General features: G+C 28.3%; 6 protein-coding genes across 6 annotated transcripts; 1 reads left to right on the plus strand and 5 right to left on the minus strand.

Moving 5' to 3' along the window:
- Positions 1–14,786: 14,786 nt before the first annotated feature.
- Positions 14,787–15,752, plus strand: VNE69_09073 (putative SP-containing membrane protein; the record flags this gene model as incomplete). The annotated part of the gene is made up of 1 exon (XM_065474591.1): positions 14,787–15,752. The coding sequence occupies one exon, from the start codon at positions 14,787–14,789 to the stop codon at positions 15,750–15,752; it is 966 nt and encodes a 321-aa protein (XP_065330663.1).
- A 223-nt stretch (positions 15,753–15,975) lies between these two features.
- Positions 15,976–16,671, minus strand: VNE69_09074 (uncharacterized protein; the record flags this gene model as incomplete). The annotated part of the gene is made up of 1 exon (XM_065474592.1): positions 15,976–16,671. One exon carries the CDS (start codon positions 16,669–16,671, stop codon positions 15,976–15,978), a length of 696 nt encoding a protein of 231 aa, XP_065330664.1.
- A 1,522-nt stretch (positions 16,672–18,193) lies between these two features.
- On the minus strand, positions 18,194–19,060 carry VNE69_09075 (putative SP-containing protein; the record flags this gene model as incomplete). The annotated part of the gene is made up of 1 exon (XM_065474593.1): positions 18,194–19,060. The coding sequence occupies one exon, from the start codon at positions 19,058–19,060 to the stop codon at positions 18,194–18,196; it is 867 nt and encodes a 288-aa protein (XP_065330665.1).
- Positions 19,061–20,989: 1,929 nt separating this feature from the next.
- VNE69_09076 (spore wall and anchoring disk complex protein 3) lies at positions 20,990–22,366 on the minus strand (the record flags this gene model as incomplete). The annotated part of the gene is made up of 1 exon (XM_065474594.1): positions 20,990–22,366. One exon carries the CDS (start codon positions 22,364–22,366, stop codon positions 20,990–20,992), a length of 1,377 nt encoding a protein of 458 aa, XP_065330666.1.
- Positions 22,367–24,176: 1,810 nt separating this feature from the next.
- Positions 24,177–24,476, minus strand: VNE69_09077 (uncharacterized protein; the record flags this gene model as incomplete). The annotated part of the gene is made up of 1 exon (XM_065474595.1): positions 24,177–24,476. One exon carries the CDS (start codon positions 24,474–24,476, stop codon positions 24,177–24,179), a length of 300 nt encoding a protein of 99 aa, XP_065330667.1.
- An 18-nt stretch (positions 24,477–24,494) lies between these two features.
- On the minus strand, positions 24,495–24,976 carry VNE69_09078 (uncharacterized protein; the record flags this gene model as incomplete). Its single annotated transcript, XM_065474596.1, has 2 exons — positions 24,495–24,502; positions 24,535–24,976. The coding sequence occupies 2 exons, from the start codon at positions 24,974–24,976 to the stop codon at positions 24,495–24,497; spliced, it is 450 nt and encodes a 149-aa protein (XP_065330668.1).
- Positions 24,977–25,135: the final 159 nt, after the last annotated feature.

Genomic DNA, 25,135 nt, shown 5'->3' on the forward strand with positions numbered 1-25,135 from the left:
ATTTGAACACTTATCTAAATGTAATAGCTGGAATGACTCACAGATGGGACTAATTGCTTATAGCCTCATACTAGATGAATACTACAAGGAGGAACTAGACAGTACTTCATACTTGCAACTGAAAAAGGAATTACTTGCTATCAAGTATCCCCTTGAAAACAAAAGACTATACCTAAATAAACTGGAGAACATCAAGCAGAGTAACTTCAGAACTGTGAAAGAATACTTCAATAAGATAACCAAAGATCTCGAGGTGTATAGCTTTCTGGGACACATGAGCAAAGTCGAAACTGATAGAAGAACAGAAGAAATCTTCTTACGAGGGTTAAAACCATATACCGACATGGAACTATATAAAGCCGGGATACACAATAAAACACTACGAGAGATCATTCTTCACCTAGAAAGAATAGAATTGGGACTCTTAGTGCATAGTGAGAGAAGTAAGAAAATGATGCTACCTCAAAAACCCCCCAAACTAAAGCTCCACTTTCAAGTACTAAATGGTGCACTCACCATAGAAATAATACCCACAATAGTAAAGATTGCTATTTCCTTAACAACAATAAAGGCATCAAGGAAAAAGAAATTAAAACAATGATATTACGTGAAGAGAACGAACATGAACCCTTAGAACTGATATTAGAAGGTACTACCCAAGGAAACAACATAAATCTATTAATCGATTCTGGATCACACCGCAACTATGTACGAAGTGATGTAATAAAAAGCCTTGATCTATCAGTAGAGGACTGCAAGCCACTAAGAACTACATTTGGAGATGGTACTCACAGGATCATAAGCAAACAAGCTTTAATCAACGTCACTCTACCAAACAGAAAAAATTACCATATTAACTTTAAGATATTAGACAATGCACCGATAGAATTTTTGTTAGGAAACGAATTTCTTACTTCATACAATGCTATTTTAAATTATAAGGATCGTACAATCGTGCTGGATAACGACATCGTAGTTCTAAAAAATGCGAGAAAAAATATCGACGAAATACTAGAGGATAGGTTAATGGACAATATATGTAGTGTCGTTCAAGAAGATGAAATAATTAAATATTTAAAGTTTTACCAACAGAACAACAACAATTTTAGTCATATTAACAACTTAAAAGTAGAGTTTAAAATAATAAAGGAACCGAAAAATATGAAGCCAAAAAATTACAGCGTTCCGTTTAAATTTCTGGAAAGGGCCAAAGACGAAGTAAATAGACTACTTAAAGAAAACATTATAGAGAAAAGCGAATCACATATCACGAGTCCGGCCTTTTTCAAGGAAAAAAAGAAGACTAATGAACTACGACTGGTCGTAGATTATCGAGAAATATACAAATACATTGGAGACGACATATGGAACATTCCAAATATTGAAGACTCAATTACACTCATGGGAGAAAATTTATATTTCAGTCAAATTGATTTAAAAAATGGGTTTAACCAAATTCTTTTAGAAGAAAATAGCAAAAAGTACACGTCATTTTTCTTGTTAGGAAAACAATACCAATATAAAAGAATACCTTTTGGGATAAAACCGGGCCCGAAAATCTTCCAAAGAAAAATCTCAAACATGCTAGAAGAAATAAGTAACATCTTTGTGTACATTGACGACATAATTATTTTCAACAAGACCAAAGAAGAACATACTGCGACCCTATTACAAGTACTTCAACGACTATTTGAACACCACATTAAAGTTAATTTTGAAAAATCAAAATTCTTTCAATCAGAAGTAGAAGTATTAGGATACGTCGTAAAAAGTGATGGAATTTACGCAAAACAGTCTTATCTAGAAAATAAAATCTTCTACAAGGAAATCAAAACACTAAAAGATGTACAAAAACTATTAGGAGTCATGAACTGGTACAGGAAATTTCTACCTGATTTGTCAATGAAACTACATGCAATTAGTGATCTACTAAAGAAAGAAAACAAAAACAAAGCACTCACCCAAGAAATGAAATTAGAGATTGAAAGGATGAAACTACATATCCGCCAAAATCATTAACTATGTTTTCCCAACTTTAAAAAGAAATTTAAACTCAACTGCGATGCTAGTGAGTTGGGAATGGGAAGTGTATTATACCAAGAAGATAGAATCATAGGCTATTATAGCAAAAAATTTGGAGGACCGGAACTTAACTATACAATAGTAGAAAAGGAGTATCTCTCAATAATGCTATCAATGATTCACTTTAGAAAAATTACACAGGGATCTTACATAGAAGTCTACACAGACAGTAAAAACTGCGTAATGGGATGCAATAAAGAAACTTCAAGAATACTAAGATGGAAGCTAAACATGAATGAATTTGATTACGACCTTTTTCACGTAGATGGCAAAGAAAATGTAATAGCCGACAACTTATCAAGATGCTTTGCAATCACTGAAGAGGAAACCCCTAAAATAAAAGAATACATCGCAAGTTTGCAAAAGGCAAGCCACTACAGAGACGGAGAATATTTACTGGACTCAAAGGGTAAAATCATCCTAAAGGATGCCGAAACAAAAATGTTTTTAAAGAACAATCACGTGTTATTTGGTCATCGGGGCATTACCACGATGTATAACAACTTGAAAAATATAGTCTACGTAAAAAACGTCATTCAAAACTTAAAGGATATAATATCAAAATGTGAAATTTGTAAAAGATATAAACCACGAAATAACGGAATAGAGACTAAAGGACCCCATATATCTGCCAACCATAAATTTGAAAAAATAAGCAGCGACATTTTCGGACCTTTTAAATTAAATGACTACATTCATAAGGGGAAAAAGGAGGCAGGATATATCTTGTCCATCACAGACATATATTCTAGATTTACAAGATTATACTTCTATTACAATGTTGGAGCAAGTAAAGTCATAGAGGCCTTAACCCAATGGGAAAGAGATTACGGCAAACCAAAACAAATCATATCTGATAACGGAAAACAGTACATTGGTAGAGAACTTAAAACATACTTAGACAATGCAAAGATCACTCATACACTAATTCCAACCTACAGTCCGAGATCCAATGGAATATCTGAATCTTTAAACAAAACCATTGCGTTTATCTTAGCAATAAACAAGAAAAGAAACATTCAGCCAATCCTCGCCGACATCGAGGATACAATAAACATGAACCATAATCGCACCATAGGAACATCGCCCCTTGCAGCCATCAAGCAGTTCTCTGTATTCGATCCCCTACACAACAAAACCACGGAAAATCGCGACCATACATCATTCCACCATGCAAAGTCAACATAGGAGATTTAGTATACGCCAAAGACCATCACGCCAAAAAGCTAGATAAGAAATTTAAAAGGAAGAAACGAGTCACGGAGATAGGACGGAAGGGAAGGTGGATTAGACTAGAAGGAGACCGTCACATGACGCACATAATGGACGTCAAATTATAGGAGAGGCAGAATGTGGTATTACCACACGTAAAATTATCTTTCAAATATTTTGTTCCTCAAATATATAAAAAGAAATAATTTTTTAACCCCATGCCTTTCAAGAGCAATCAAGAGAAAATGAATAAATCTTTTCCAATTAAGGATTATACTACAGGGATCGATGTATCCAAGTGCCACAGCATCCTAGAGAACTACCTCAGGACGGGACACATCCCTGTGCACGACCTCAGTCCTACATGATAGCTTTTTACTTATGTGGGGAGTGCTACAATGTCAAATACATCATGTTGCCGTTTTGATATATTTGACACTGTGTTTCTTTAAATTATTGATAATAAATAAACCCATGTTTTCAATCCAAAAATTTGGCCAAACGCCAGGAACTTTCTCATTTTTAGAAATGAAGAGAAAAATGATCCACAGCAGTTCTTGTAGGACTTTCTAGATGTAAGGAGGCTGATGGATACAACAGGATGAACTTGTACTTCTGTTCAGAGTGTCTTTGAAAGAAGAGACAAGGGATTGGATTATCGCCCAGCCAATTGGCCTATCGCTTGAAAGACTGGCATATTTATTTCAAGAAAGGTTTATGGATAACATGGCGACGAAAGTGACTGTAGATAATCTTTCCTTCTACAATATCATGTTGGATCTCTCGCCAACTATCTAGATAAGATGGCAGGATTGGTGCGCTGTAGGAATGTTCTAATGGCATATTAATTGCCTTTGTGCTGAAAGGAATTCCAAATCATCTACAAACATGGTTTGAATACTCAATAAGGACTCATTATTTTGGGAATATATATACAAAGCCCTAAGTAATGTTAGCGCTGGGGAAGATAAATGTTATACATAATTTCGCAGGGAGGTTATTGGAATGTAAATGCGATTAGCTGCAAATAATACCATAAAAGAGGCGGTTTCCTGTGAGTAACGGCAAAAGGAGGTGATCTTATTGTGGAAAGAAAGGCCATATAATGTCAGGGTGTAAATATAATGGTTTCCGTAGTATATATGATAATTCAAGAAGAAGAAATAGAAGAAAATAAGAAATTAGATTTGAAGGAATTTATATAGAACTACTCTGTTGCAAAGTTCGAGGATATTAGGACTACGCTTAAGAAAGCGCCATTAAACAATTCATTAGCTAATTTTAAAGCGCTCATCGATACTGGAGCTGATATAAATCTAATTAGACCAGAGCTTTTGCCATTGAAAATCGTTGTTAATCGTTCGAAACAACAGCTTAGGGCAGCAAATGGAACGAAAAAAGATCATTTTAGAAACAGTAATCATTTTATAAATTGAGGGTTTGATTTTCGAAGATAAATTCAATATTACTAGGGATATCACAATTCCGTGCAGAAAAGAGAACAAGGGATATTTGATAAGTATAAGATAAATGTAAAATATGGAAACAACAAAATGAAAATTGAATCTGGACAGTTGTCAATTGGGAAAGCTATAGGATATCATTGAATTATTTCAAAGGATGATAACCCAATTTTTTCTCAGCTATACAAGTTGGGCGGAGCCAAAGAGGAATTTGCATCTCAAATAGTAAAAGAGTATCTAAAATTTGGAATCATTAGATCAAGTGTAAGCGCATGGAAAAGTTCGAAATATAGTCGTAAAATAGAATGAAGATCATAGTTTATGCGTTGATTATACAAGATTAAATGATGCGACTGTCAGAAACGCGTATACAATGCATAATAGAAGAGTTCATCAATTCTTTAGAGAGAAAACTTACTTTCATAATTAGATTCCGAATCTGGCTTTCCCCGAATAGACATGGCGCCTTGTGATATTGACAAGACAGCCTTTGCCTGTAGAGAAAACTTATTTGAATTTACAAAACTGGAATTTGGACTTGTTATGGTCCAGATACAATTTGGGACGGTGAATAACATATTGAGAGAATTTTTGTTTAAGTTTGTGGTAATATGTATGGATGATATACTAATATATAGTAAAACTAGAAAAGATCATGTAAAAGATGTGGAGAGGGTTTTAGAAAAACTTTAAAAGTAAAAACCTGAATAAGGAGAAATGTGAATTCAATTAGACACATTTAAAAATCTTAGGCCATGTAATATCAAAGGAAGGAATAAGTGTAGACGAAGAAAGAGTAAGGAGTATTCAACAGATACTTATTCCTAACATTAAGAAAAAACTACAATCATTGTTGGGATTGTATAATTACTGTACAAAATTTATAAAAAACAGTCACAGGGGGGTTAGCCCGCTATTTGATATAATCAGGCCTAAAGATAAGGAAGCGGATAACTTTTGGGAAAATGAAGAGAATGATAAAAAATACATCAAGTCAATCGAAGAGGTAAAACAGGCCATGAAGAGAACGGCCTTATGACTATCCCAAATTTAAAGGATAAGTTCATTTAGAATACAGATGCATCAAAAGAGGGATGTGGTGCCACATTGGCACAAATAATTGAAGGAAAAGAAAAGATTATTTCTTAATACAGCTTCTTGCACTCGAAGACAGAAAAGAATTACTTCGCGATTGAACAAGAACTATTGGCGGTTGTAAAATCCATCCTACATTTCAAAGAGTATTTATTGTCACGAGCCCAGCTGGTTACCCGAGCCGGACTGGTTACCAAAAAAAAAGAATTTTTTTTAAAAGAAACCCCCAAAAGGTATTTAAAATGCTCTGGGGAGTTGTTTGACAGGTTTAGCATAAACCCTATTTCAATAACACTCAATATTTTAATTTAATTATAAAAATATTCGAAAAAAAATAAAGACATTTTTCTTAAGAATTATCACTACTTTTATTATCTTATTTATATAAAAATTTATCTTCTATTTAGCATTTTGAAATTTAAAAAACTTACAAAATTTCAATTAATATTTTTATCAGTATAATTTTTATTATAATACGCATTTTAAAATTATACAAATATTTTCAATTATAAAAGTTGTTTGTTTTGAATTTAAATACTAATATTTTACTAACAAAACTATATTTTAATTAATTAAAACAGGTTACACATCGAATTATATTCTCAATTTTATTTTAGAATAGTTTGTAATTGTGGAAAAGTCAAAAATATCATTTACAAAATGAGTTAGTGAATATCAATGATTGGCCTTGAGCATCGTAAACAAAGATTATAAATCTAGATTTCTGTAATTAAATTAATTGTACAATGAAAATATGACAATCTATAAATATTATCAGTTGTTTAAATATAATTCGATATACTAATGACACATATATTTTTTATGATGAATTATATTAACGCTGGAATAGAAATATGATAAGTATTGAAAAAAAAATATAGTTTAAATTTAAAAGTAAATTATAAAGAATAATAACTCAATTTAACAAAGCTTAACTATTTTTTTAATTTTTTTACCAAATTCATGGACAAAATTTCTCCAGAATCTTTAAACTTAGCCTTTAACCTTTTATTAGACAAAATTTCTACTACTTCTCCAGGTTCAGAATAAAACGAGCTTAATTTTAACTTTTTTCTTTTGGAATTAGCATCAAAATCTTTTTTTAATATTACTTTATCTCCTATAACAAAATTATTGATAGAACGATGAACGCATTTTTTGTTCATTCTTAAGAGATAATTTCCGTCTACCATAGATCTATTTTCTCGCCCAAAGTCAAAATCCCAGTCTTCATCTTTGATTTCCTCATCGTTAATACTGCTTTTACAAGTATTGTACCCCTTCCTTCCATAAAATAATTCAAATGGAGATTTTTTTTGTTGCAGAATGTACTGCGATGTTTTTTTTTTTATAAACAACTGTGTCAATGAATAAGACCAAGTTTTTATTATTTGGACCAAATTCGGCGTGAAGGTGTTTTTGTAAGTATCGAGTAATTGTTTGATTTAATCTCTGAACTTGTTTGACTCTGAGGATGCCTGTGTCTGCCATTAACTAGTAAAATTTTATTCTGATCGCAGAATTCAGATAAAAGTGAATTTTTAAATTCTTTACCATTATCACACTGAAGTTCACTAGTAAGCCCGTACCAATTAAAATAAATTTGAAATGTAATAAAACTTCCGAGGCAGTTTTAGTTTTCATCACAGAAGTAAATGCATACTTAGAATACACATCTATAGCTGTTAGTAACCAACTATTTCCTTCGTTTTGGTCGGCATAACCTCTCATGTCTACCAGGTCGATAATAATCCTTTCAAAGGGCCTTTTAGCTAATATATGCTTGTAGGTTTCCTTTGTTTTTAGAGATTGTGCCCGAACATAAAATTGCATTTTTTGTAAACCTCACGCACAAGACTTCTTGGGATAGTGTAAAATTCCTGACACAACTCATATAAACGATTGTGTCCATAATGATACTTACTATTTAGAGTTTGTACTTCCAATTTTATTGACTGTACCTTACTCTCTACAACTACCCTTTTATGTAAGCCAGAAATATCTCCTAGAAAGAGAATATCATCTGCAAGAAGGAACTTTTCGGCTCTTTTCCTCAGCTTATACCTTGCTTGTTTGTCGATGATTGTGGTCAAATCATCTCCTTGGAGGATTTTTACCAGAAGATCATACATTTCTTGTTTTAATTCCTTTCATTAATGGGATAAAAAAAATATATTCCAAAAAAGTTAAAATTTGTTTGAATATACTAATTTTTAAGCTATTTGGCTCAGTGGTTACTATTGCGTCTTTGACTTCGGTATATTTGGTTTGAGTCTCATATGGGTAAAAATTTTAGTAGAAAAATTATAAATATTTTACGTGATAAAACTAACGGAAACTTGGAATACATTATGAAAATATAGATCATAAATAAAAATAAAAAAATACAAGAAAATAATTTGGTAACCAGTCCGGCTCGGGTAACCAGTTGGGCTCGCGACATTTATTATTGGGCAAGTTCACATTATAAACTGATCATCAAGCTCTATAATATTTGTTTAAGCCTAGAAATTTTAAAGCTGGGCTGGCTAGATGGTCATTGATTTTACAAGAATATGACTTTGATATTGAATATATGACAGTGCCGTCAAACCATACAGATCACCTGAGCAGAGAATTTAAAAAGGAAGGAGAGAATGTTTTGGAAATAAATTTAGTACAAAAGAAAGTTATAAAAAAGAGAGAACATTGATCTACTGAGGTTTTATCATGATTTTTAGGTCACGGATCAAAACAGAACATGAAGTATAATATCGGACAAAAATACTGATGGAAGCATATGAATAAAGACATAGAAGACTATATTGACAATTGTGAAGTTTGTCAAAAAAAAAAAACCACAAAGAAACTTTAAGGATTTTGTACCAGTGAGCTAATAAATCAGGGGAGGTCTGAGAATTGGACATGATGGGACCCTGTAAGAGAGTGATCAAGGATATAAGTATTTATTAACAATGGCTGACCATTTCTCAAAAATTGTATGGTTTGCCGGGTTATACAAAGGATATGAATATGGTTATTCATTTTATTGATAAACATATAGGTAGGAAACATGGTGTTCCAAAGGCCATTATAACTGATTATGGTAAAGAGTTCAAAAAAAAATTTGTGATGAATATGCAAAGGTTTAGAATTTTATCTGGAAAATGGTTCCTTCTACAAATCTTCGACCACGGGGCTTGTGGGGAGATTTAATGGAAAATTAGGTTCAAAGTTAATGAAAATTACGGAATTTATGGAATTCGATTTGGCAAGATGCGTTTCTTAAGTTGATCAAGACCTATATGCACGTTTACCATAGGGCTATAGGCTGCGCTCCAGTAGAACTTATAACGAGGATGGCGCTTGATAATATGGACTTACAGGAAGGGATTAGACAATAAAAGATAAGAAAGAGTATCAGGAACAGGCTATTAGAATTTGAAGTTTACAGGCTCGAATATAATACGAGTGATAAGAAAAATGAGAATAGTAAAGAAAAAAAAAAGTAGGAGATGAGTCTGGTATTATTTAATTCTCCCTATAAGAGGATAACTCGAACCTAAATTGGAAAAAAAGGGAGTAATTCTAAAACAAAAATTTCATTTGTTAAGTGTTTTAATTAGATAGTAAGAAAATTTTTACGGCGAGTCGAAACCATGATAGGCTTTAAAGAAGGGGCAGTGTATAAAATGCTACCCCTGTCAAATGTGTCGTGTCATTGTTTTAATATATTTGACATGTTGTTTCTTTGAATATTTTATAATAAAAAACGATACTTTTATTCAAACAACTGATATACATGCTCATTAATAGAGCAAATCATATTCTTAGCATTTTTTGAGGTTGCACGGGGGTTCAATTCTTCGTAGGATCTCATTTCTTACTTTTTTAAAAGTCTCTCTTCTGACAGAACTAGACATCCTCTGTTATTCCAAGTTATTTGTATCCTTGATGCCCTTCTAGTACTGCTCATCTTCACTACAATCACTACAGTTAGTTGCAGACTTACTTTTGTTTATTTCTAAACCTACGGCCAGAAAACTTTTTAGTTTCACCATTCATAAATTTCAGAACGACATCGTTCTCTGCGAGGAGCGTAAGATCATCAATAAAAAGAAGATGGTAACTACATGAGCAATAAATTAATTTAAATTAGAAGCATTATAGAGTTGCTAATACTCACTGTAAAGAAAACTCGATGGACCACGATTTTTTACTTTTTGTATATTTTTTTAAGGGGGGGGGGGTGATTGTCCAAGCTATGGTCCCCTTCCCCTTTTCTTTCCCATTTTTTACACTTCATGATAGCAACAATTTGGAAAAGGTGTGAGAACATTATCCTTGGGGCGCTACTTCATTTTCTTGCCCCCCCCCCCTAAAAAAAACATCAATAAAAAGATACAAAATCGTGTTATTTTTAAAATCTAAACATTTTTTTTGAGGGGGGCAAGAAAATGAAGTTAAGGTATTTTTGTCGATTTGAGAATTTTTAAATGCCTCCTTCAGATTCCTTATTAAGGGGTTAAAAAATTTAAAGGAAGCTATTCGGGAGCTAAATTTCTTCGAAGATGCGTGCTTTAGGCACAATAAAGCAGCAATTGATTTTTTTTAGATAATGGTCTTCTAAAAAAATCGATTGCTTGCAGACATTGTTCGACATCAGAACGAACTGTTCTTATAAACATTAGTGGGTGTTCCGGCTAAATTGACGGTAAAGCTTATCGTTGATTAATAAAAAGTGAAGTTCGAAGAGCTCACTTAAAAATGGTACGATGTTTAAAGGGATAAACGTTCAATTTCACAAAATTCTTAGAGTATTCTATTGCTGGGTATTAAATTATACTACTTACAAAGCAATAGATCTTTGCAAAATATGCGAAAATTCATATATTAAAATCAAGGATACAGTGATGGAAGTCATTGCTTCTAAAAGCGATGATAGCCACCAAATATGAGGAACTTCTGTTTGTGTACAATTTATTGAAAAAGCCATATGCAACGGGGTAATTGTATCCAATCCTTCTTCAACTTTGGATTCCATGCCTGGAATTCAATGGATTATAGGCGGCATAGTAGAAGGTAACTGTAGATAATTTGTTCTTGAATTGCTACAAACCGACAATCTGGTACTATTGAAGAGTTTTTTAGACACAGAGTAAAACGTGGCTCTATTATAATTACTGATGGATACCCCTCATGTCCTTCAGCCTCTAGAAATTTTGGGAGTGAACATTACAAAGTAAATCATGCGCTTGGGTTTATAAATGCAGAAGGAGACCACACAAATAATATAGAAAATTTGTGGTCCCATTTGAAAAATGAATATAGATCGAGAATGGGGCTTAAAAGTCATAGGATAAATTTATTTCTAAAAGAATTCGCTTGGAAAAAAAATATCAATAATTTCAATAATGATGATCATAGGTGTGCTTATATAAAAATTTTAGAACTTTGTATGTTGGAATAAATAAAATTTCTTCTAAATAATTTTTTTTTTAGGGGGGGGGGGGGCAAGAAAATTAAGTAGCGCCATCCTTGGAATTCTGTATTATAGGAAATAATCTCCAAGAACACCTTTTGTAGAATTAGGTGCAATAAACCCTTCATTCTATGTGATTCAATGTTTTTCTACGAAACATGTACATTACTAAAGCTTCTTCGTATATTGATAGAAGAGTATAGATGTAACGTAAAAAAAAGACATAAGAAATTGTTGTTAAAAAAAACTCGAAATTTTTAAGGATCATCGAATTTAACTTGATTTCGATGTGTTTATATTTTTTTTTCTTTTCTTACTCGAACTATAAAGTTATTAATTGTTGCAAAATAGGCGAATCAACATTCATTTTAAAAAAAAATATATTATTAATTTAAACCGAGAATTCCTCAAGAAAAAAAATAAGGAAAAAATATAAGATTTCAAATCAATAAAACACCATTATTTAATGTCTTAGTGATTGATATTCCGTACTTTTACACGACATTCCCCTATTATATAATGGATACTTAAAGTAGTTCTATAAGGTGTTGGGACAAGGTTTTTTGTTTCTTTAACTCCTAACAGAAAACGTAAAACTATAACAGAAGAGTTTTAAAAAAAAACTTTGCTCCCGGAACTATTTTTGTTACTGATGAATATCCATCATACTTCAAAGCCGTGGCAAATTTTGGTTCTGAGCATGAAATAGAAAGTCAAAGCAAAGGATTTGTGAACAGCGAGGGTGACATAAAATTAGTTTGAAAATTTCTGGTTCACTTTAAACACGATTATAGAAAAAGAAGTGGATTAAATCAATGTCAAATCGTAATAGATTTAAAAAAAATTCGTAAGAGACATTGTCAATAATTTAGAAAAAAAATATTACATTCCTCATGCCTTTGTTTTATTTTTTACAAAAATGTTCGGTTATTTAGTAAATTTTTTTGTAGGGAGCCGATTTTTCTACTAGAGCCACTTTCGTAAGAATGATTTAACAAATACTATACCAAAGTTCTTTATTTTACTACATATAAAATGACAATCAAACATTTAATCTCATCATAAAAATATGTAACTTGGATTGACTTTGGTATAATGGAACAGTATTGCACATTTTTCTACTCATAATAATACTACTACTTTCATAATGAAATAACTTTAAAAAGCTTAATTCTTAAATCATAAATGGGCTTGTTACTGTTCAGGAAGAGGTATTCGAGTGTCCGATAATTTGATTTCAGAAAGAAATGTTAGAAGAGATTGTGAGTGTATCTTGTAAAAAGTAATTAGTAAGTTTGATATTATACCCAAAAAATATTAAAATTACATACATAAATAGCTTTATTTACGGATCATAGAAAAAAATTCCTCTAAAAATTTTTTTTTTAAATGTTTTATGCAAATTGTAAAGCAGTTAAAACATGAGAAATTTCTCTGTTCTTATTGAATTTTAAGTACAAAAGCAAATTCATTAAAAGAAACACTAAATGTTGAAATTTAATAAAATGATTAAAACGGTCCTAGACAATTCAGAAAAGAATAAAAGATATTGTTTCTGTTGGCGTAATATACTTATTATTTTATCTTGAATTAAAGCATATAAAAAACAAACATACACTTTAATATTTCTAAGGATAAAAGTTGCACTTATAACAATACAAAAAGAATCGATACCGTGGCCCATCCACGGTCAAATAAAATATTAACACATAACAATGTACATGTAAATCACCACAAAAAAAAGAGTTTACTTGTCCATTAAGCAATAGATTAACAAAAAATGATTTTTAAATATCTCTATCGCCTTAGTCTGTTCCAAGTGATATTATATTCGCATTTACTATCTAGAATTAGAGAAGACGATATATTACAAACAGCAAATTCTATAGCATGATAATACCTCACACATGTCTCTAAACAATGGCACATCACTAATAAGGCATTTATGCATTACATTAGCATTTGTAATAAGCGAGTATAGGCAAGCGTGATACTAAATATTTTAGCATAAATACTCGGTTTTAGGCTCTTTTAGTTTACTCGCCAAAGCTGGATTGTAATTTTTACTCATACATACAAATATAAATTATAACATAATATATTATGCATACATATAAGTAGTAAGTAATATATTGAAATCTTTAGAGGGATTTTACATAGGTTACAAATCTGCATATGATTGAAAACTACACAAGTTCATAACTATACCAAACAATTGACGCTTACAATTATTTTTTTTTTAAACAAATGGCGCATATCGGAATAAAGTTTGACATTTCATTATTGCAGCAAACGCTTACTAATATGTTATAAGACCTAATGCTGTGCATCGTTTGTTATGTATATAACTTTCAAATGATTTGTGTTGAATCGAGACATTAAAGATTTATATTACAACTTTAATTTTCTATACACGCATGAATTTGCAATTGCCCAAAGTTTATATTTATGACGATTAAATATAATTCTAGTTATATAACTTCCAATGTTATAAAATTTATAATACTTTGTTGAAAATTTATGATAGCTTAATAAAAATTTTTGCAAAATTGAGGCAATTAAAATTTGATTTTGTGGATTGAGTTAAATTGTGTTTTTGAGGCGTTTTTTATATAACATTTTCTGCGAGAGAACACATGTTTGTCTTGTCCATATATTTATTATGTCTTATGTCTGATAAAATTTACGGCAGATATAATATTTTCAATTTTCGACCTACAATCATGTGTTATTATCAGGACATTGCTAAAAAAATTCAAAGTTTTTGAAATCATATTTTATCTATTAAATGTTTAGATTAGTTAAAGAAAAATTATAGATTTTATACGTTGATATAATTAATTTGGAATATATTTTTTCCTGACTCCAAATGAACACAATGATACCTTAAATCTACATTGTATCTCTTATCAGCATTTTTGTGCTTTAGTTTTTATTAAAATTAGTTTGGTAAATTTTAGGAAATATTTTGTATATGATTTTTTTTTATAGTGTCCTTTCTCATTTATATGATGTATCGTATTTTAAATTATTTAATTAAAAAAAGACGTCTAGTTTGTTTTTTGGTCTATAATTATTACAATGCAAAACTTAATGATCTTTTTAATACAATAGTTTTAAGAAGCAAAATTTAGAGGATTTTTAACATTTAATTTGCTTTTTCGAATTAAATTTTTTTTGTGTCGATTGTAATATTTTACTAAGCCACACACAATACTGTTATAAGGTAATATTTATGCTATATTTAAATATTGAATTAGCTGTAAATTTTTATTCTAGTTATTTTACCATCAGTTTTAATAATAGCATAATATACGATGTATAAAAATGTTTGTTTTTTTAAAAAAAATTTATGTAAAAACTGTAGTTTTCTTTTGATTTAAAGCCTTAAATTTCATCTAAGCATGGCGTATTCACATATTTTATTTTAGTTAATTTTTTAATTTAAATTAAAAAAATAAGAAACCCCATACATGAAGCCGAAAGATCAACTTATGATTAACATATTGCCCTTTATAAAATTAAAAAGTACTGTTAACAAAAGTCAAGAATCTTCAGAATATTTAGATGAAAATAGTAATGAAGATGTTTGGGAAGACGTTAATAAAATTTTTAAAGGCTCTTTTAATTTTAACAATGTTTTATATATTGACAGTCATAAAATAAAAGATAAATATATTGATCTCATTGCTCCAAAGTTACAACAAACTCGTTTGTCATTTGAAGTATACTGTAAGTCTCGGCCTGACAATAAAACTTTAGATTTTAAATCTATCAGAGAATTTCCAAAATGTAATGCGTATTTGATTAAAAGAGCCTGCCAATGTGATCAGGTTTGTATTGACGAACATATTAAAAATATCATATATGATCCTTCTTGCGTTATTTTCGATCTTGAAAATGTCAATACTGACGTGTCATACCTTGATAGTTGTGATCGTGAGGCATTAAGACCTTATAATGGTACATTAAAATTATATAAATTCGGATTTAACATTGAAAGAGCGACTAAAGAGTTGAATGACTCTATGAACGCAAGTTGTAGATCATTTACTTACGCGCCTGATCTTATTTGTAATGCATATGAACTAAGAGATGAATGTAAAAATGAAAAATTTTGTATGTCTAAAAATTTAATTGTACCTGGAAATTGTACACTTAATTTTAATAAAATAAAAGAAATATTGGGAATTAAAAAAGAAGATTTTTTTACGGAAAATCTAGTATCGAGCACCGATAATCCAACAGCACAAGCCGCCATTCTTGTGCCTATTAAAAACGTCAATCATTTTACTATCGGATTATCTGGGGCTTGTCTAGTTATATTTTTATGTTTAATAGTTGTAAGTCTTTTTGGAAAATCAGTAAACAAAAAAATATTCTTTTTTTCAGTAATTGGGGTGATGATCGTATTCTTATCTTTAATATTGACTTTATAATAAAAAGTTTGCATTATTTTGTTTTAATGAATATACATAAATTTAATTAAAAAAATTGTCCATAGGTCATGGCAACTATAGTTCTATATCAATTGCTTGCCATAATTAGTTTTTTAAAAATTCATTTTTATTAAAACAACCTTTATGAATTCAACTAAATATTTGATGTTATTCATGAAAAAAAAATTTAAAAAAACATAATTCAATTAATCATTTAATCGGATTAATTATGCAGCAAGGGATTCCTATGGGTGGAATTTAAAGGAAGAAAGAAATCACTCTGTCTATTTATGGCGAAAGCATTAACAGTAGAAATTTCAGTTGTATCAATTTTATATCCATCATTCCATATATTATCACAAATTAAGAAATAATCATCGGAATTTAAAATTTTCGTAATAGCATTGTTCCTGTTTTGATCTATTTTTAGATCTAAAAAACGAGACAATACAGGTTCTACATTTTCTATATCAAATTTATGAATAAGAAAATAGTAGCAAACGAGGTTTCGAAAAAATTTTTTGAAAGCTTTTCCTAAAACATATTCAAATTTATGTTTTGGTTCCTTACATATAATAGATTCTTCATCTTGGCCCATCATTGAATCTATGAAACTCAATGGAGATAAAAATTCCTTATCTTGAATTATTTCTTCTTTCGTCCCTTTATTATATATTATTGGAGATTCTAAATTATCATGAAGTAACCAATATATTATAAGTGCCATTGGAAAGACTTCGCGCTTCCTATAATATTCATTACCAACCACGTAAACTGAACCCTTCCTGTTACATAGATTGAATAACATTATATGAAAATCATCTTTTAACCTACTTAAATCTTTTTTTACTGTTCCTCGAAACCTTTTCTTACTTGCATTTAGTAGAGTTAGAAAAAACATCAAAGAAGCCATACGCATTTTATGGGTATAGACCAAACAAATTTAAAGAAATTTAAGATAGTTTTAATTAAAAAATTAAGTCAAGTCAAGTTAATGAATAATAATATAGAATTTTTAAGATTATATATAAAACAATGCATTATAATTTATAACATAAATTCTGAAAATAAAATATACATTAGAAAACTCTTCGATAAGATTGTTAAATAACTTTTACAACTTTAATTTATCGCTTAGAACAGGAATTAAAGGATAAAGTCAATTTTGATGCTTTATTTTGTTTCTTCGTCGAAAAAATAAAATTGATTATAATCATCCAATTTAACCTTATTATAATATAAATTAAAATCGGAGTTTGACAGGAAATATTCAATACTTTATTTGGGTATAATATTATATCTTAATTAATAATTACTTTTCACAAGATACGCTTAGAGTTCTTCTGACAGTCCTTGGAGTTTCTCTGGAATTTACGCAATGGACTCTCGACAAAAAATATAATTAAGTATATTCAAATAAAATTTTGAAATTTTGTTCTGACAGGAAAAATTACCATAAGTCTAATTAATTTGCGTCAATAAAAAAAGATAGGACTTTTATTGAACAAAGAGGTGCTCTAGTTTTTAAGTCTAATATTAAGTAAAAGTATTTAGGATTGATAATGTTTTTTTTTTTTATACTAATTAAATTTGACCTATAAAAAATAATTAGATGTAAACTAAGGTTTTTATGGTATAGAAGGCTCAAATTTTTGGAATTTGCAAATGGTTTAAATTTTTTCTGCTCTTATATATTATAAGACGTTTATTATATAATTGCATTTTAAATACTTAAAAATACCTATATTGACAATTTACAGCCATATTTATAAGTAGGTATACATAATGAAACTTGGTTTACTTCGACCATGGCGACTAAAGTCAATTTATAATTTATCCTAAAGCAACTCTAAGTTTTATATAGTATATAATATTGTATACTGTGTTTTTTCTCATTATAGAGTCTATTCGATATACGGGATTTTTTTTCAAAAATGATAATTATAGATTTATGAAAGGACGTATAAATTCTAAATACATAAAATTTTTTTTTGTAATTAATTATACGCATCAATCTAAGAACAAAAGTGCATAAGTTCAGTAATTTTTGTATAAAGAAATCGATTTGTAATAATTTTATTGTTACAAGTATTTACTTTATCTAATAATTACATTATTTTTGGTTGTTAAATTTTACGATGTGTTGAATATCTCAAAATATAAAAATAAATTTACGAAAAAATTACTAAAATTAAAAAGGTTTCTTCTATAAATTTTTTTAAAATTTGGAGCGAGAGTTAAAAGAAGATTGTTGTTATAAAAAAATTAAAGTTTTTACATGAATCTTCATTGTGAATCATGAACCTGGTTTTTATAGGCACAATTTAATTTTATAGCAAATTTCTTATAATTCGTATAAATATTTGTCAAACTATAATATTTTTTATAAAAAAAATTGGAACGTTAATAAAACAAGGTTATATTAGCTTAGTAAATTATATTTAATTTTTTTGAATATTTTCTATTATCAAATTTGAAATTATTTCCATGTGCGATAAATAATTATCTAAATTTATATAAAAATTTGATATTATTCTATCTAATGACATCAACTCATCTCTAATTTTACACAACAGAATAAAATTTATATTTGATTCTTCGACTAAACATTTTTCAGCATAATTTAAGATTTTAGGCAATGAAACTTCACTTATTAACATTTTAATATAGTTCGAATATATCCTATAATAATCAAGTAAATATTGATAATGTAACTTAACTTGACATTTAAATGTGTTCATTGTGATCAGATCAACACATCTTTCAACAAATTCAAAAACAAATACATAGAATTCTAATTTGTTCCTTGATAAATTTAAGCAATTTAATTCGGTTTTTAAAATTTTCGTACATTTTTTTGTGGAATATTTCAAGTTATTACTTTTGCATTGTATTCTCTTTCTATTTGAAGAAATAATGTGAAAATCTTTAGGACATATAGATAGTCTACCTCTCATAGCGGTAGGTAGGTATCTTAATTCATTTTGTATTTTTTTTATCTCGCAATAAACGTCTGAAGATTTGCTTAATTCAACAATGAGACAATATAGATTATCATTTTTGTCGATTAAATGTTCATCTATAACATTAAAAAGTAAACTGAGTTCATCTGGTCCTAGCAAATTTAAATTTTGTTTTATGCATTCTAATTCTAAGAAATTCTCAGTAGTTCTATTAAATATCAAGTCAGGCGTCTGTTTGTTAGATTCATATATATAAGATGCATATAAACAACTAGAAGTGTTCAAACAAAAGGTTGACGAAGTAATAAAACTAATTTCTAAAATTAATACGTAAATTGAAAACATGGGGTTGTTGTATAAAAACAACAAAATTTTAGATTTTCTAAATATATTTATATTATTTCATTAACGATTAATCAATGCATACAATTTGCTTGATTTTAATTAATTACTTTTATTTTACATAGTTTTGTTTAAAGATTTCTACAATTAAAAATGCTTTTATCTCATATATTTAATTCTGTGAACAATTATATTTTTGTATTAGTCTGTAATTTATTACAAAGACAACACTTAATATTATTTATAATATATATATAATTGCGTCTAATTAGTAGAGCAAAATTATAAAATCTTCCTATTATAGTATTATAGAAACCGATACTTACATTTTATTATTGTTTTGTTTGTATGATGTCATATTTTTAATAATAAGTCATTCTAGATTTTTTGACATTATTTGTATATTTAATTTAAATCAAAATACCTCATGTATTATATAAATTTTTATTTATTGTATAAAACTATTCTTCTAAACAGAAATTTTGTAAAAATATGAACATGCAAATCTGCAAGATTTATCGCATGAACAGTTATAAAATCTTTACGCCTTTTTAAAATATTATGAATTAGACATTGTTTATCTTAAAGTATTAAATTGTTTGTATATAAATTTTAATTTGTATCTTTTGTTCTATAATTAGTTCATACAAGAAATAACAGGGAACATGTTGTAAATTAATTCTATAGCTACTATTGTTTTGACATAATTGTATTCGTCTAAATCTACTTTCTTAGTAATTCCCCACTACTTTCTTTTGCTGACTTTAAAAATATACATGTATTTTGGATTGAATATAGACATCAATTTGGCTATTTAAGCCAAGCACAATAATAATTTAAGAAAAAACAGCAACATATAATCTCACGCGATAACATACGAAATTTTCTAAATCATATTCATAATATTAGTTTCAGCAAAAGCTTCCAAATATAATAGTAATTGAATTATTTTTTTTAATTCTTGATTTAGCTTTGATTTCAAGCATATCTGTATCGCACACTTCGAACAAAACTGCATCTTGAGAGAATAGTGAAAAAAATCTTAAAAGTTTGATTATTTTTTTATTAGAAAATTACAACTTATATATTCACTAAAAAGCAAAGTCATATTTAATAAAAATCTGTTACAATTTATATTTTTTTAGAATAAAAACTATGTTCTTATTGTTATTAACACAATATAGTCTTTAATTTTGAAAGTTTAAAATAATATCTATTTCGAGCGAATGTGCTTCTAAGTATGAGGAGCTCTAATATTTTTTGTAGAGAGTAAAAATGTATTTCGATAAATATAAATATTATTAATAGTACAATGATATCAAATTAGATATTTAAAATCAGGTTTTATGTTAGTTTCTTTAATAAACTAAACATATACAAGTTATAAAAAATAAAATGCAAAGCAAGATAATGAGAAAAAATATATACCCTGCAATCTTCTAGTTTTGTTTGTTTTTTTTAAAATATTTGTTTTATCTAGATTTCAAAATTTTTAAGAGAAGCATTGATAAATTAAAAATTACATCAAAAACATATAAACTACCAAATATAACAAATTGACAAATGTTATTAATAGAATATAATACTGAATGTATTTTGGTAGTAAAAAATCTGATTAAAAAAAATTTATACTATATTTCTAATTTTTTTATACTATTTGCAAATAATATACAAATTGGCATCAAAAATTGCCAAAATATTATAATTCAAAAGTAAGATTATTGTTAACATAAGATTTATTTGTTCGTTTGAGGACAACACACAAGAAAGTTTTTAGACGAATAATTTTTTTCGCAGAATTTTTAGTGATTCATAATGTTCCTTAATAAATAAAACGCAAAACAACTATAAGTTTTGAAATTAACATATTATTACACAAATTCTTCAATTTTAAACGTAAAAATATACAATAGATTTCACACTAATTGTTTATTAATCCCTAAAGGATACTTTGTATAACCCTCTTTCTACTAGTTCTTCGTATTCTTCTTCAGATACACTTTCTAAGTCAACCCTGGACTTACTATGTTCTAATATGACATGATAGATCTTCTTGCTGATAATCACTAGTAATTCGTTACAGTCTGTAATATACAGACATACATTTTGATTATAGGTCGCATTCAATTCGCATTGTATATCATACAATTTTAATGGATGATATAACAATTCAGGAATACGATTTGGTCTATATTCATCATCTTCATGAAGAGAATATGTAGTCTCGATCTTGCAATACAATTTGTCTATTTCTACTAATTTGAATGAATTTTCATCAATGAACGAGATCTCATAGACTTTTGAATTAGACGAGTTGCTTTTGCTTAATCCATATGGATAACCGTAATTATCATAACATTTTTCATATTCACATTTTTGATTCGCAATTGGTTTACATTTTACATGCAAATATTCATGTTCTTGACTGCTAGATTCGTTACAGACGTATCGACAATCTTCTGAACTTGAAGACTCACATGGTAAGAGACATCTTGGAATATTGTGGTTATCATATCTCTTGTTACAGTGATAAGAACGCGGTCTTTCACAAAGCACTCTTTCTTTGAGATATGAAAGAATGTTTGTATCGCAACATTTGTATTTTTCGTGTTGATGTGTTGGATAAGCGTACTTATGACAATTTGAATTTTTGTAATTTGATTCATAACATGGCGATGGTAGAGTATTTGCTTCACAGCACGAAGTAGGAACGTTTACTTCACAACACGGAGAAGGAAAATTTGTTTCACAACACGGAGAAGTGGCTTTATGCGATTGATTGTGTTGAATTGGTCCATGTATCGATTCGTTACATTGTGTTGGTGCATTATTTGATTGACAACATGGCTTTGGTACATATTGTGCAGGTATCTGAACATGCTGATTTTGTGTTACTTCGGACTGATGTGTAATGGCTGGTGTATTATGAATTGGCGCAGGTTTCGTGCAAATTTCTGCTGACGGAACAACAATATGAGTTTTTTCTTGCACTGTCCTTGGTTTACATGGACAAGCTGCAATACAGAATGCATACCTACTTGTATTCCTATTTTTAATGTACGGTGACAATGTACCATTCCAAGTTAAAACCATCAACTTCTTATTATTCTCCCATCCATACACAAATGCAGACTCGACCTTTGCTTCTTTCAGTATGTTCATAAGAAATACTACATTCTTCGCATTTGCTACTACTCCGATGCCCGAGCTTTTCCTACATATCTCATACGGATCGTCGCATCCATCTCCTTCTATGAGTATTGGGAGGAATGCCCTTACGACACTAAGGATAAAGAGAGCAATCTTCATTTTGTTAAACCCTCAGTAAAAATTTTTCTTTTATAGTTTTTTTCTATTGTTTATTTGTTTAATGAACACAATTATTTTTTAAAAAAAATTAATTAAAAAGTAAAAAAAAAATATTTTTAGCTAATTCATATTTCCAGATTTGTTTACAATAAACAGTTTGTTCGTTAAATTGTTTGAGTTTGTTGGTTTTTAGTTTGGAACACTAACAGAGAGACCTTTTCACAACTTTACTAAAAATTTTTAAAGTTAGCAAAAATGATTAATTAATAATCACCAAGGTTATTCATTAATTATAAAGTATTTTTATTCAAAATTTTACTTTAACTGTAATACTTTTTTTTATAATATAAGACTATTGCAAATTAATCAAATGGCCACGAATTTTTTTTGTCATGATAATAAAAACTAATTTACCTAAAATACGCTCATAGTAACAAGAAAAAAGTACAGAATGATATTTAGTCATGTTTTAATTTTGATAGAATTATAACATAGACTAATAAATCTATGATAATAATGATAATATAATGGGTATATAGAATAAAGTTACATAATTTTTTAAATTTTAGGATTAAATATACTTCTCAAATAATTAAATGAACTTATTACGACACTTAGAAATAATGATGAAAATATTCTATAGCATTAATTAAGCTACAAATAATATAATATAAAAGTGTGTTTCTATTATTTATATGTTCTAAATACACCTCGTTATTTTAAATATTACGTTTATTATTGATAGATTGCAGGTTTGCACATAAGTTTTATTTTGTTTGTATATTTATGGCAAATAAAACACTTTTTCTCAATTTATTGAATTAATTTTCAAAATAAAAACATTAACAAAGTGAATTATGTATTAAGTCTACTTAGCAATTAAAACTCTTTTCCATTTTTAAATATTAAAATAAATATTAAATTTTTTCAAGTGAAGTATAGTACTTAACAGAAAATTGAAATTGCATTTCGTTAAATTTTGTTGTTAACATATTCAATCATTAGTATATTTTTTAGATTAAATCAATCACTAAGATAATTTTAATATTAAAACAATAATGAGGTTTTTTCACAAAAAACTTGTTTTTAGAATTTTTCTGACTATAGAGCGCCTAAAAGGACAGAGTTTAACAATAAAGGAATTAAATTGAATGTTTAAAAAACTGGTTTTAATAATCAATAACCCAAAAGTTTCCAATAAACTTTCAATATTATATTATAATTTTTAAAAGTATTTTATTGGTTTTAATTTATATACCATTACTTTAATATGTTGTTTTCTGAAGTTGGTTTATAGTATTTTAAAAATAATTAATTATTTGAATCCAATTTGTAATAAAATTTGGCCAGTTTTTTGCGTTTATTTTTTTTTTCAAAATAAAAAAATTGTTTCCTTAAAAGTTTTCTCTAGAATGAATATCATATTTAGTATAATTTTAAAATAATTTAATATATTAAGAGATTATTAATTTACAATATTATGCAAAAGTTTGAACCCTTAACTCATATTTAAAAACTCCTACATTCTCTCGTGAGATATTGAACATTTTTTGCTTTCCCCAATTTTCAATGAAAAGCAAGAAGCGCATTATTTGAAATTTTGTTGATTCAATGATCTACAATATTAACTAATTATATTTGATGATTTTTCATAAATAGAATTTTTTCAATAAGCTATTTTGTGAGCTTCCATAAAAAAATAAAAGAAAATGATCAAATATTGAAATACAAAGCTATTTTTCTTTAAAAAAATTTGATTTTTAAAATTTATACTTGTCTCCATATTTTAAATATAAATGTTTATTGTCTTTTACACCCCATTCCTTATCTCACAATTACTAAAATGCGCCAGTCCTTCCGTCACTATCTTCATGTCTAAAGATTCCCTCTTGAAGATAATTTCTGCGTTGCTTATTGGCTTGTAATATTTCAGATTAAATCTGAAAATATAATCTAAAAGAAACACAAGGTCATAATTTCTATCTTGTTCTTCATAATCTACCACTGTATTAGGAAGAAGATGTCTAATTTTCTCTTTCAGATCTTCTGATACAATTCCAATATTGTCTAATATTAAAATACTCTTAGGAATCTTTTTAAGTCCAAACATTAGGGCATTTGTTTTTTTTTATATTTCTCATTAAATGCAATTATAAGACACACTGCACCATTTTGACACATTGAAACATCTTCTTGTATCTTTTTCCTCAAAAAATCTTTCTGTTTTGAAGACTTAATTATATCGTCACAGACAGTCTTTAGATTAGGTATTCTATTAATAAAATTGATTCCTATTCTGGACAAGAAATAAATTAGAAATCTACTCTCATATTCTACATCTTCATTATTAGTATTCTTTAATAATTTTTGTATCGAAGATATGAAATTTTTCAAATTTAATTTGTCGTTATTTTCTAGTAATAAAATTAATTTTTCAATTTCACTTTTAAAAATGTCTAATAACTTGATCAAGTCTAGTAAATCATCTTTATTGACATTTGTGTGCTTTTCAAATATCTCAATTGTCTGGTTATCGACTTGTGGTTTAGAAAATTTTTTGTACGAACAAACTAGTGCTGTTAAGACACAAAAGCCTAGGATAAAAATCATAAGGGACGAAAAAGAACCATTTATAAAAATGGAAAAAAGGAGAAATGATTGATAAATCAAAAATCCAATAGTAATATAAGGACAAAAATTTTTTTTTATTTAATTCCAAATTTTAAATATTGTGGCTATATTAAAATGAAGATGGTATTTCTAAAACAA

This window comes from Vairimorpha necatrix, chromosome 9, assembly GCF_036630325.1.
Source record: "Vairimorpha necatrix chromosome 9, complete sequence".
Taxonomy (NCBI): domain Eukaryota; kingdom Fungi; phylum Microsporidia; family Nosematidae; genus Vairimorpha; species Vairimorpha necatrix.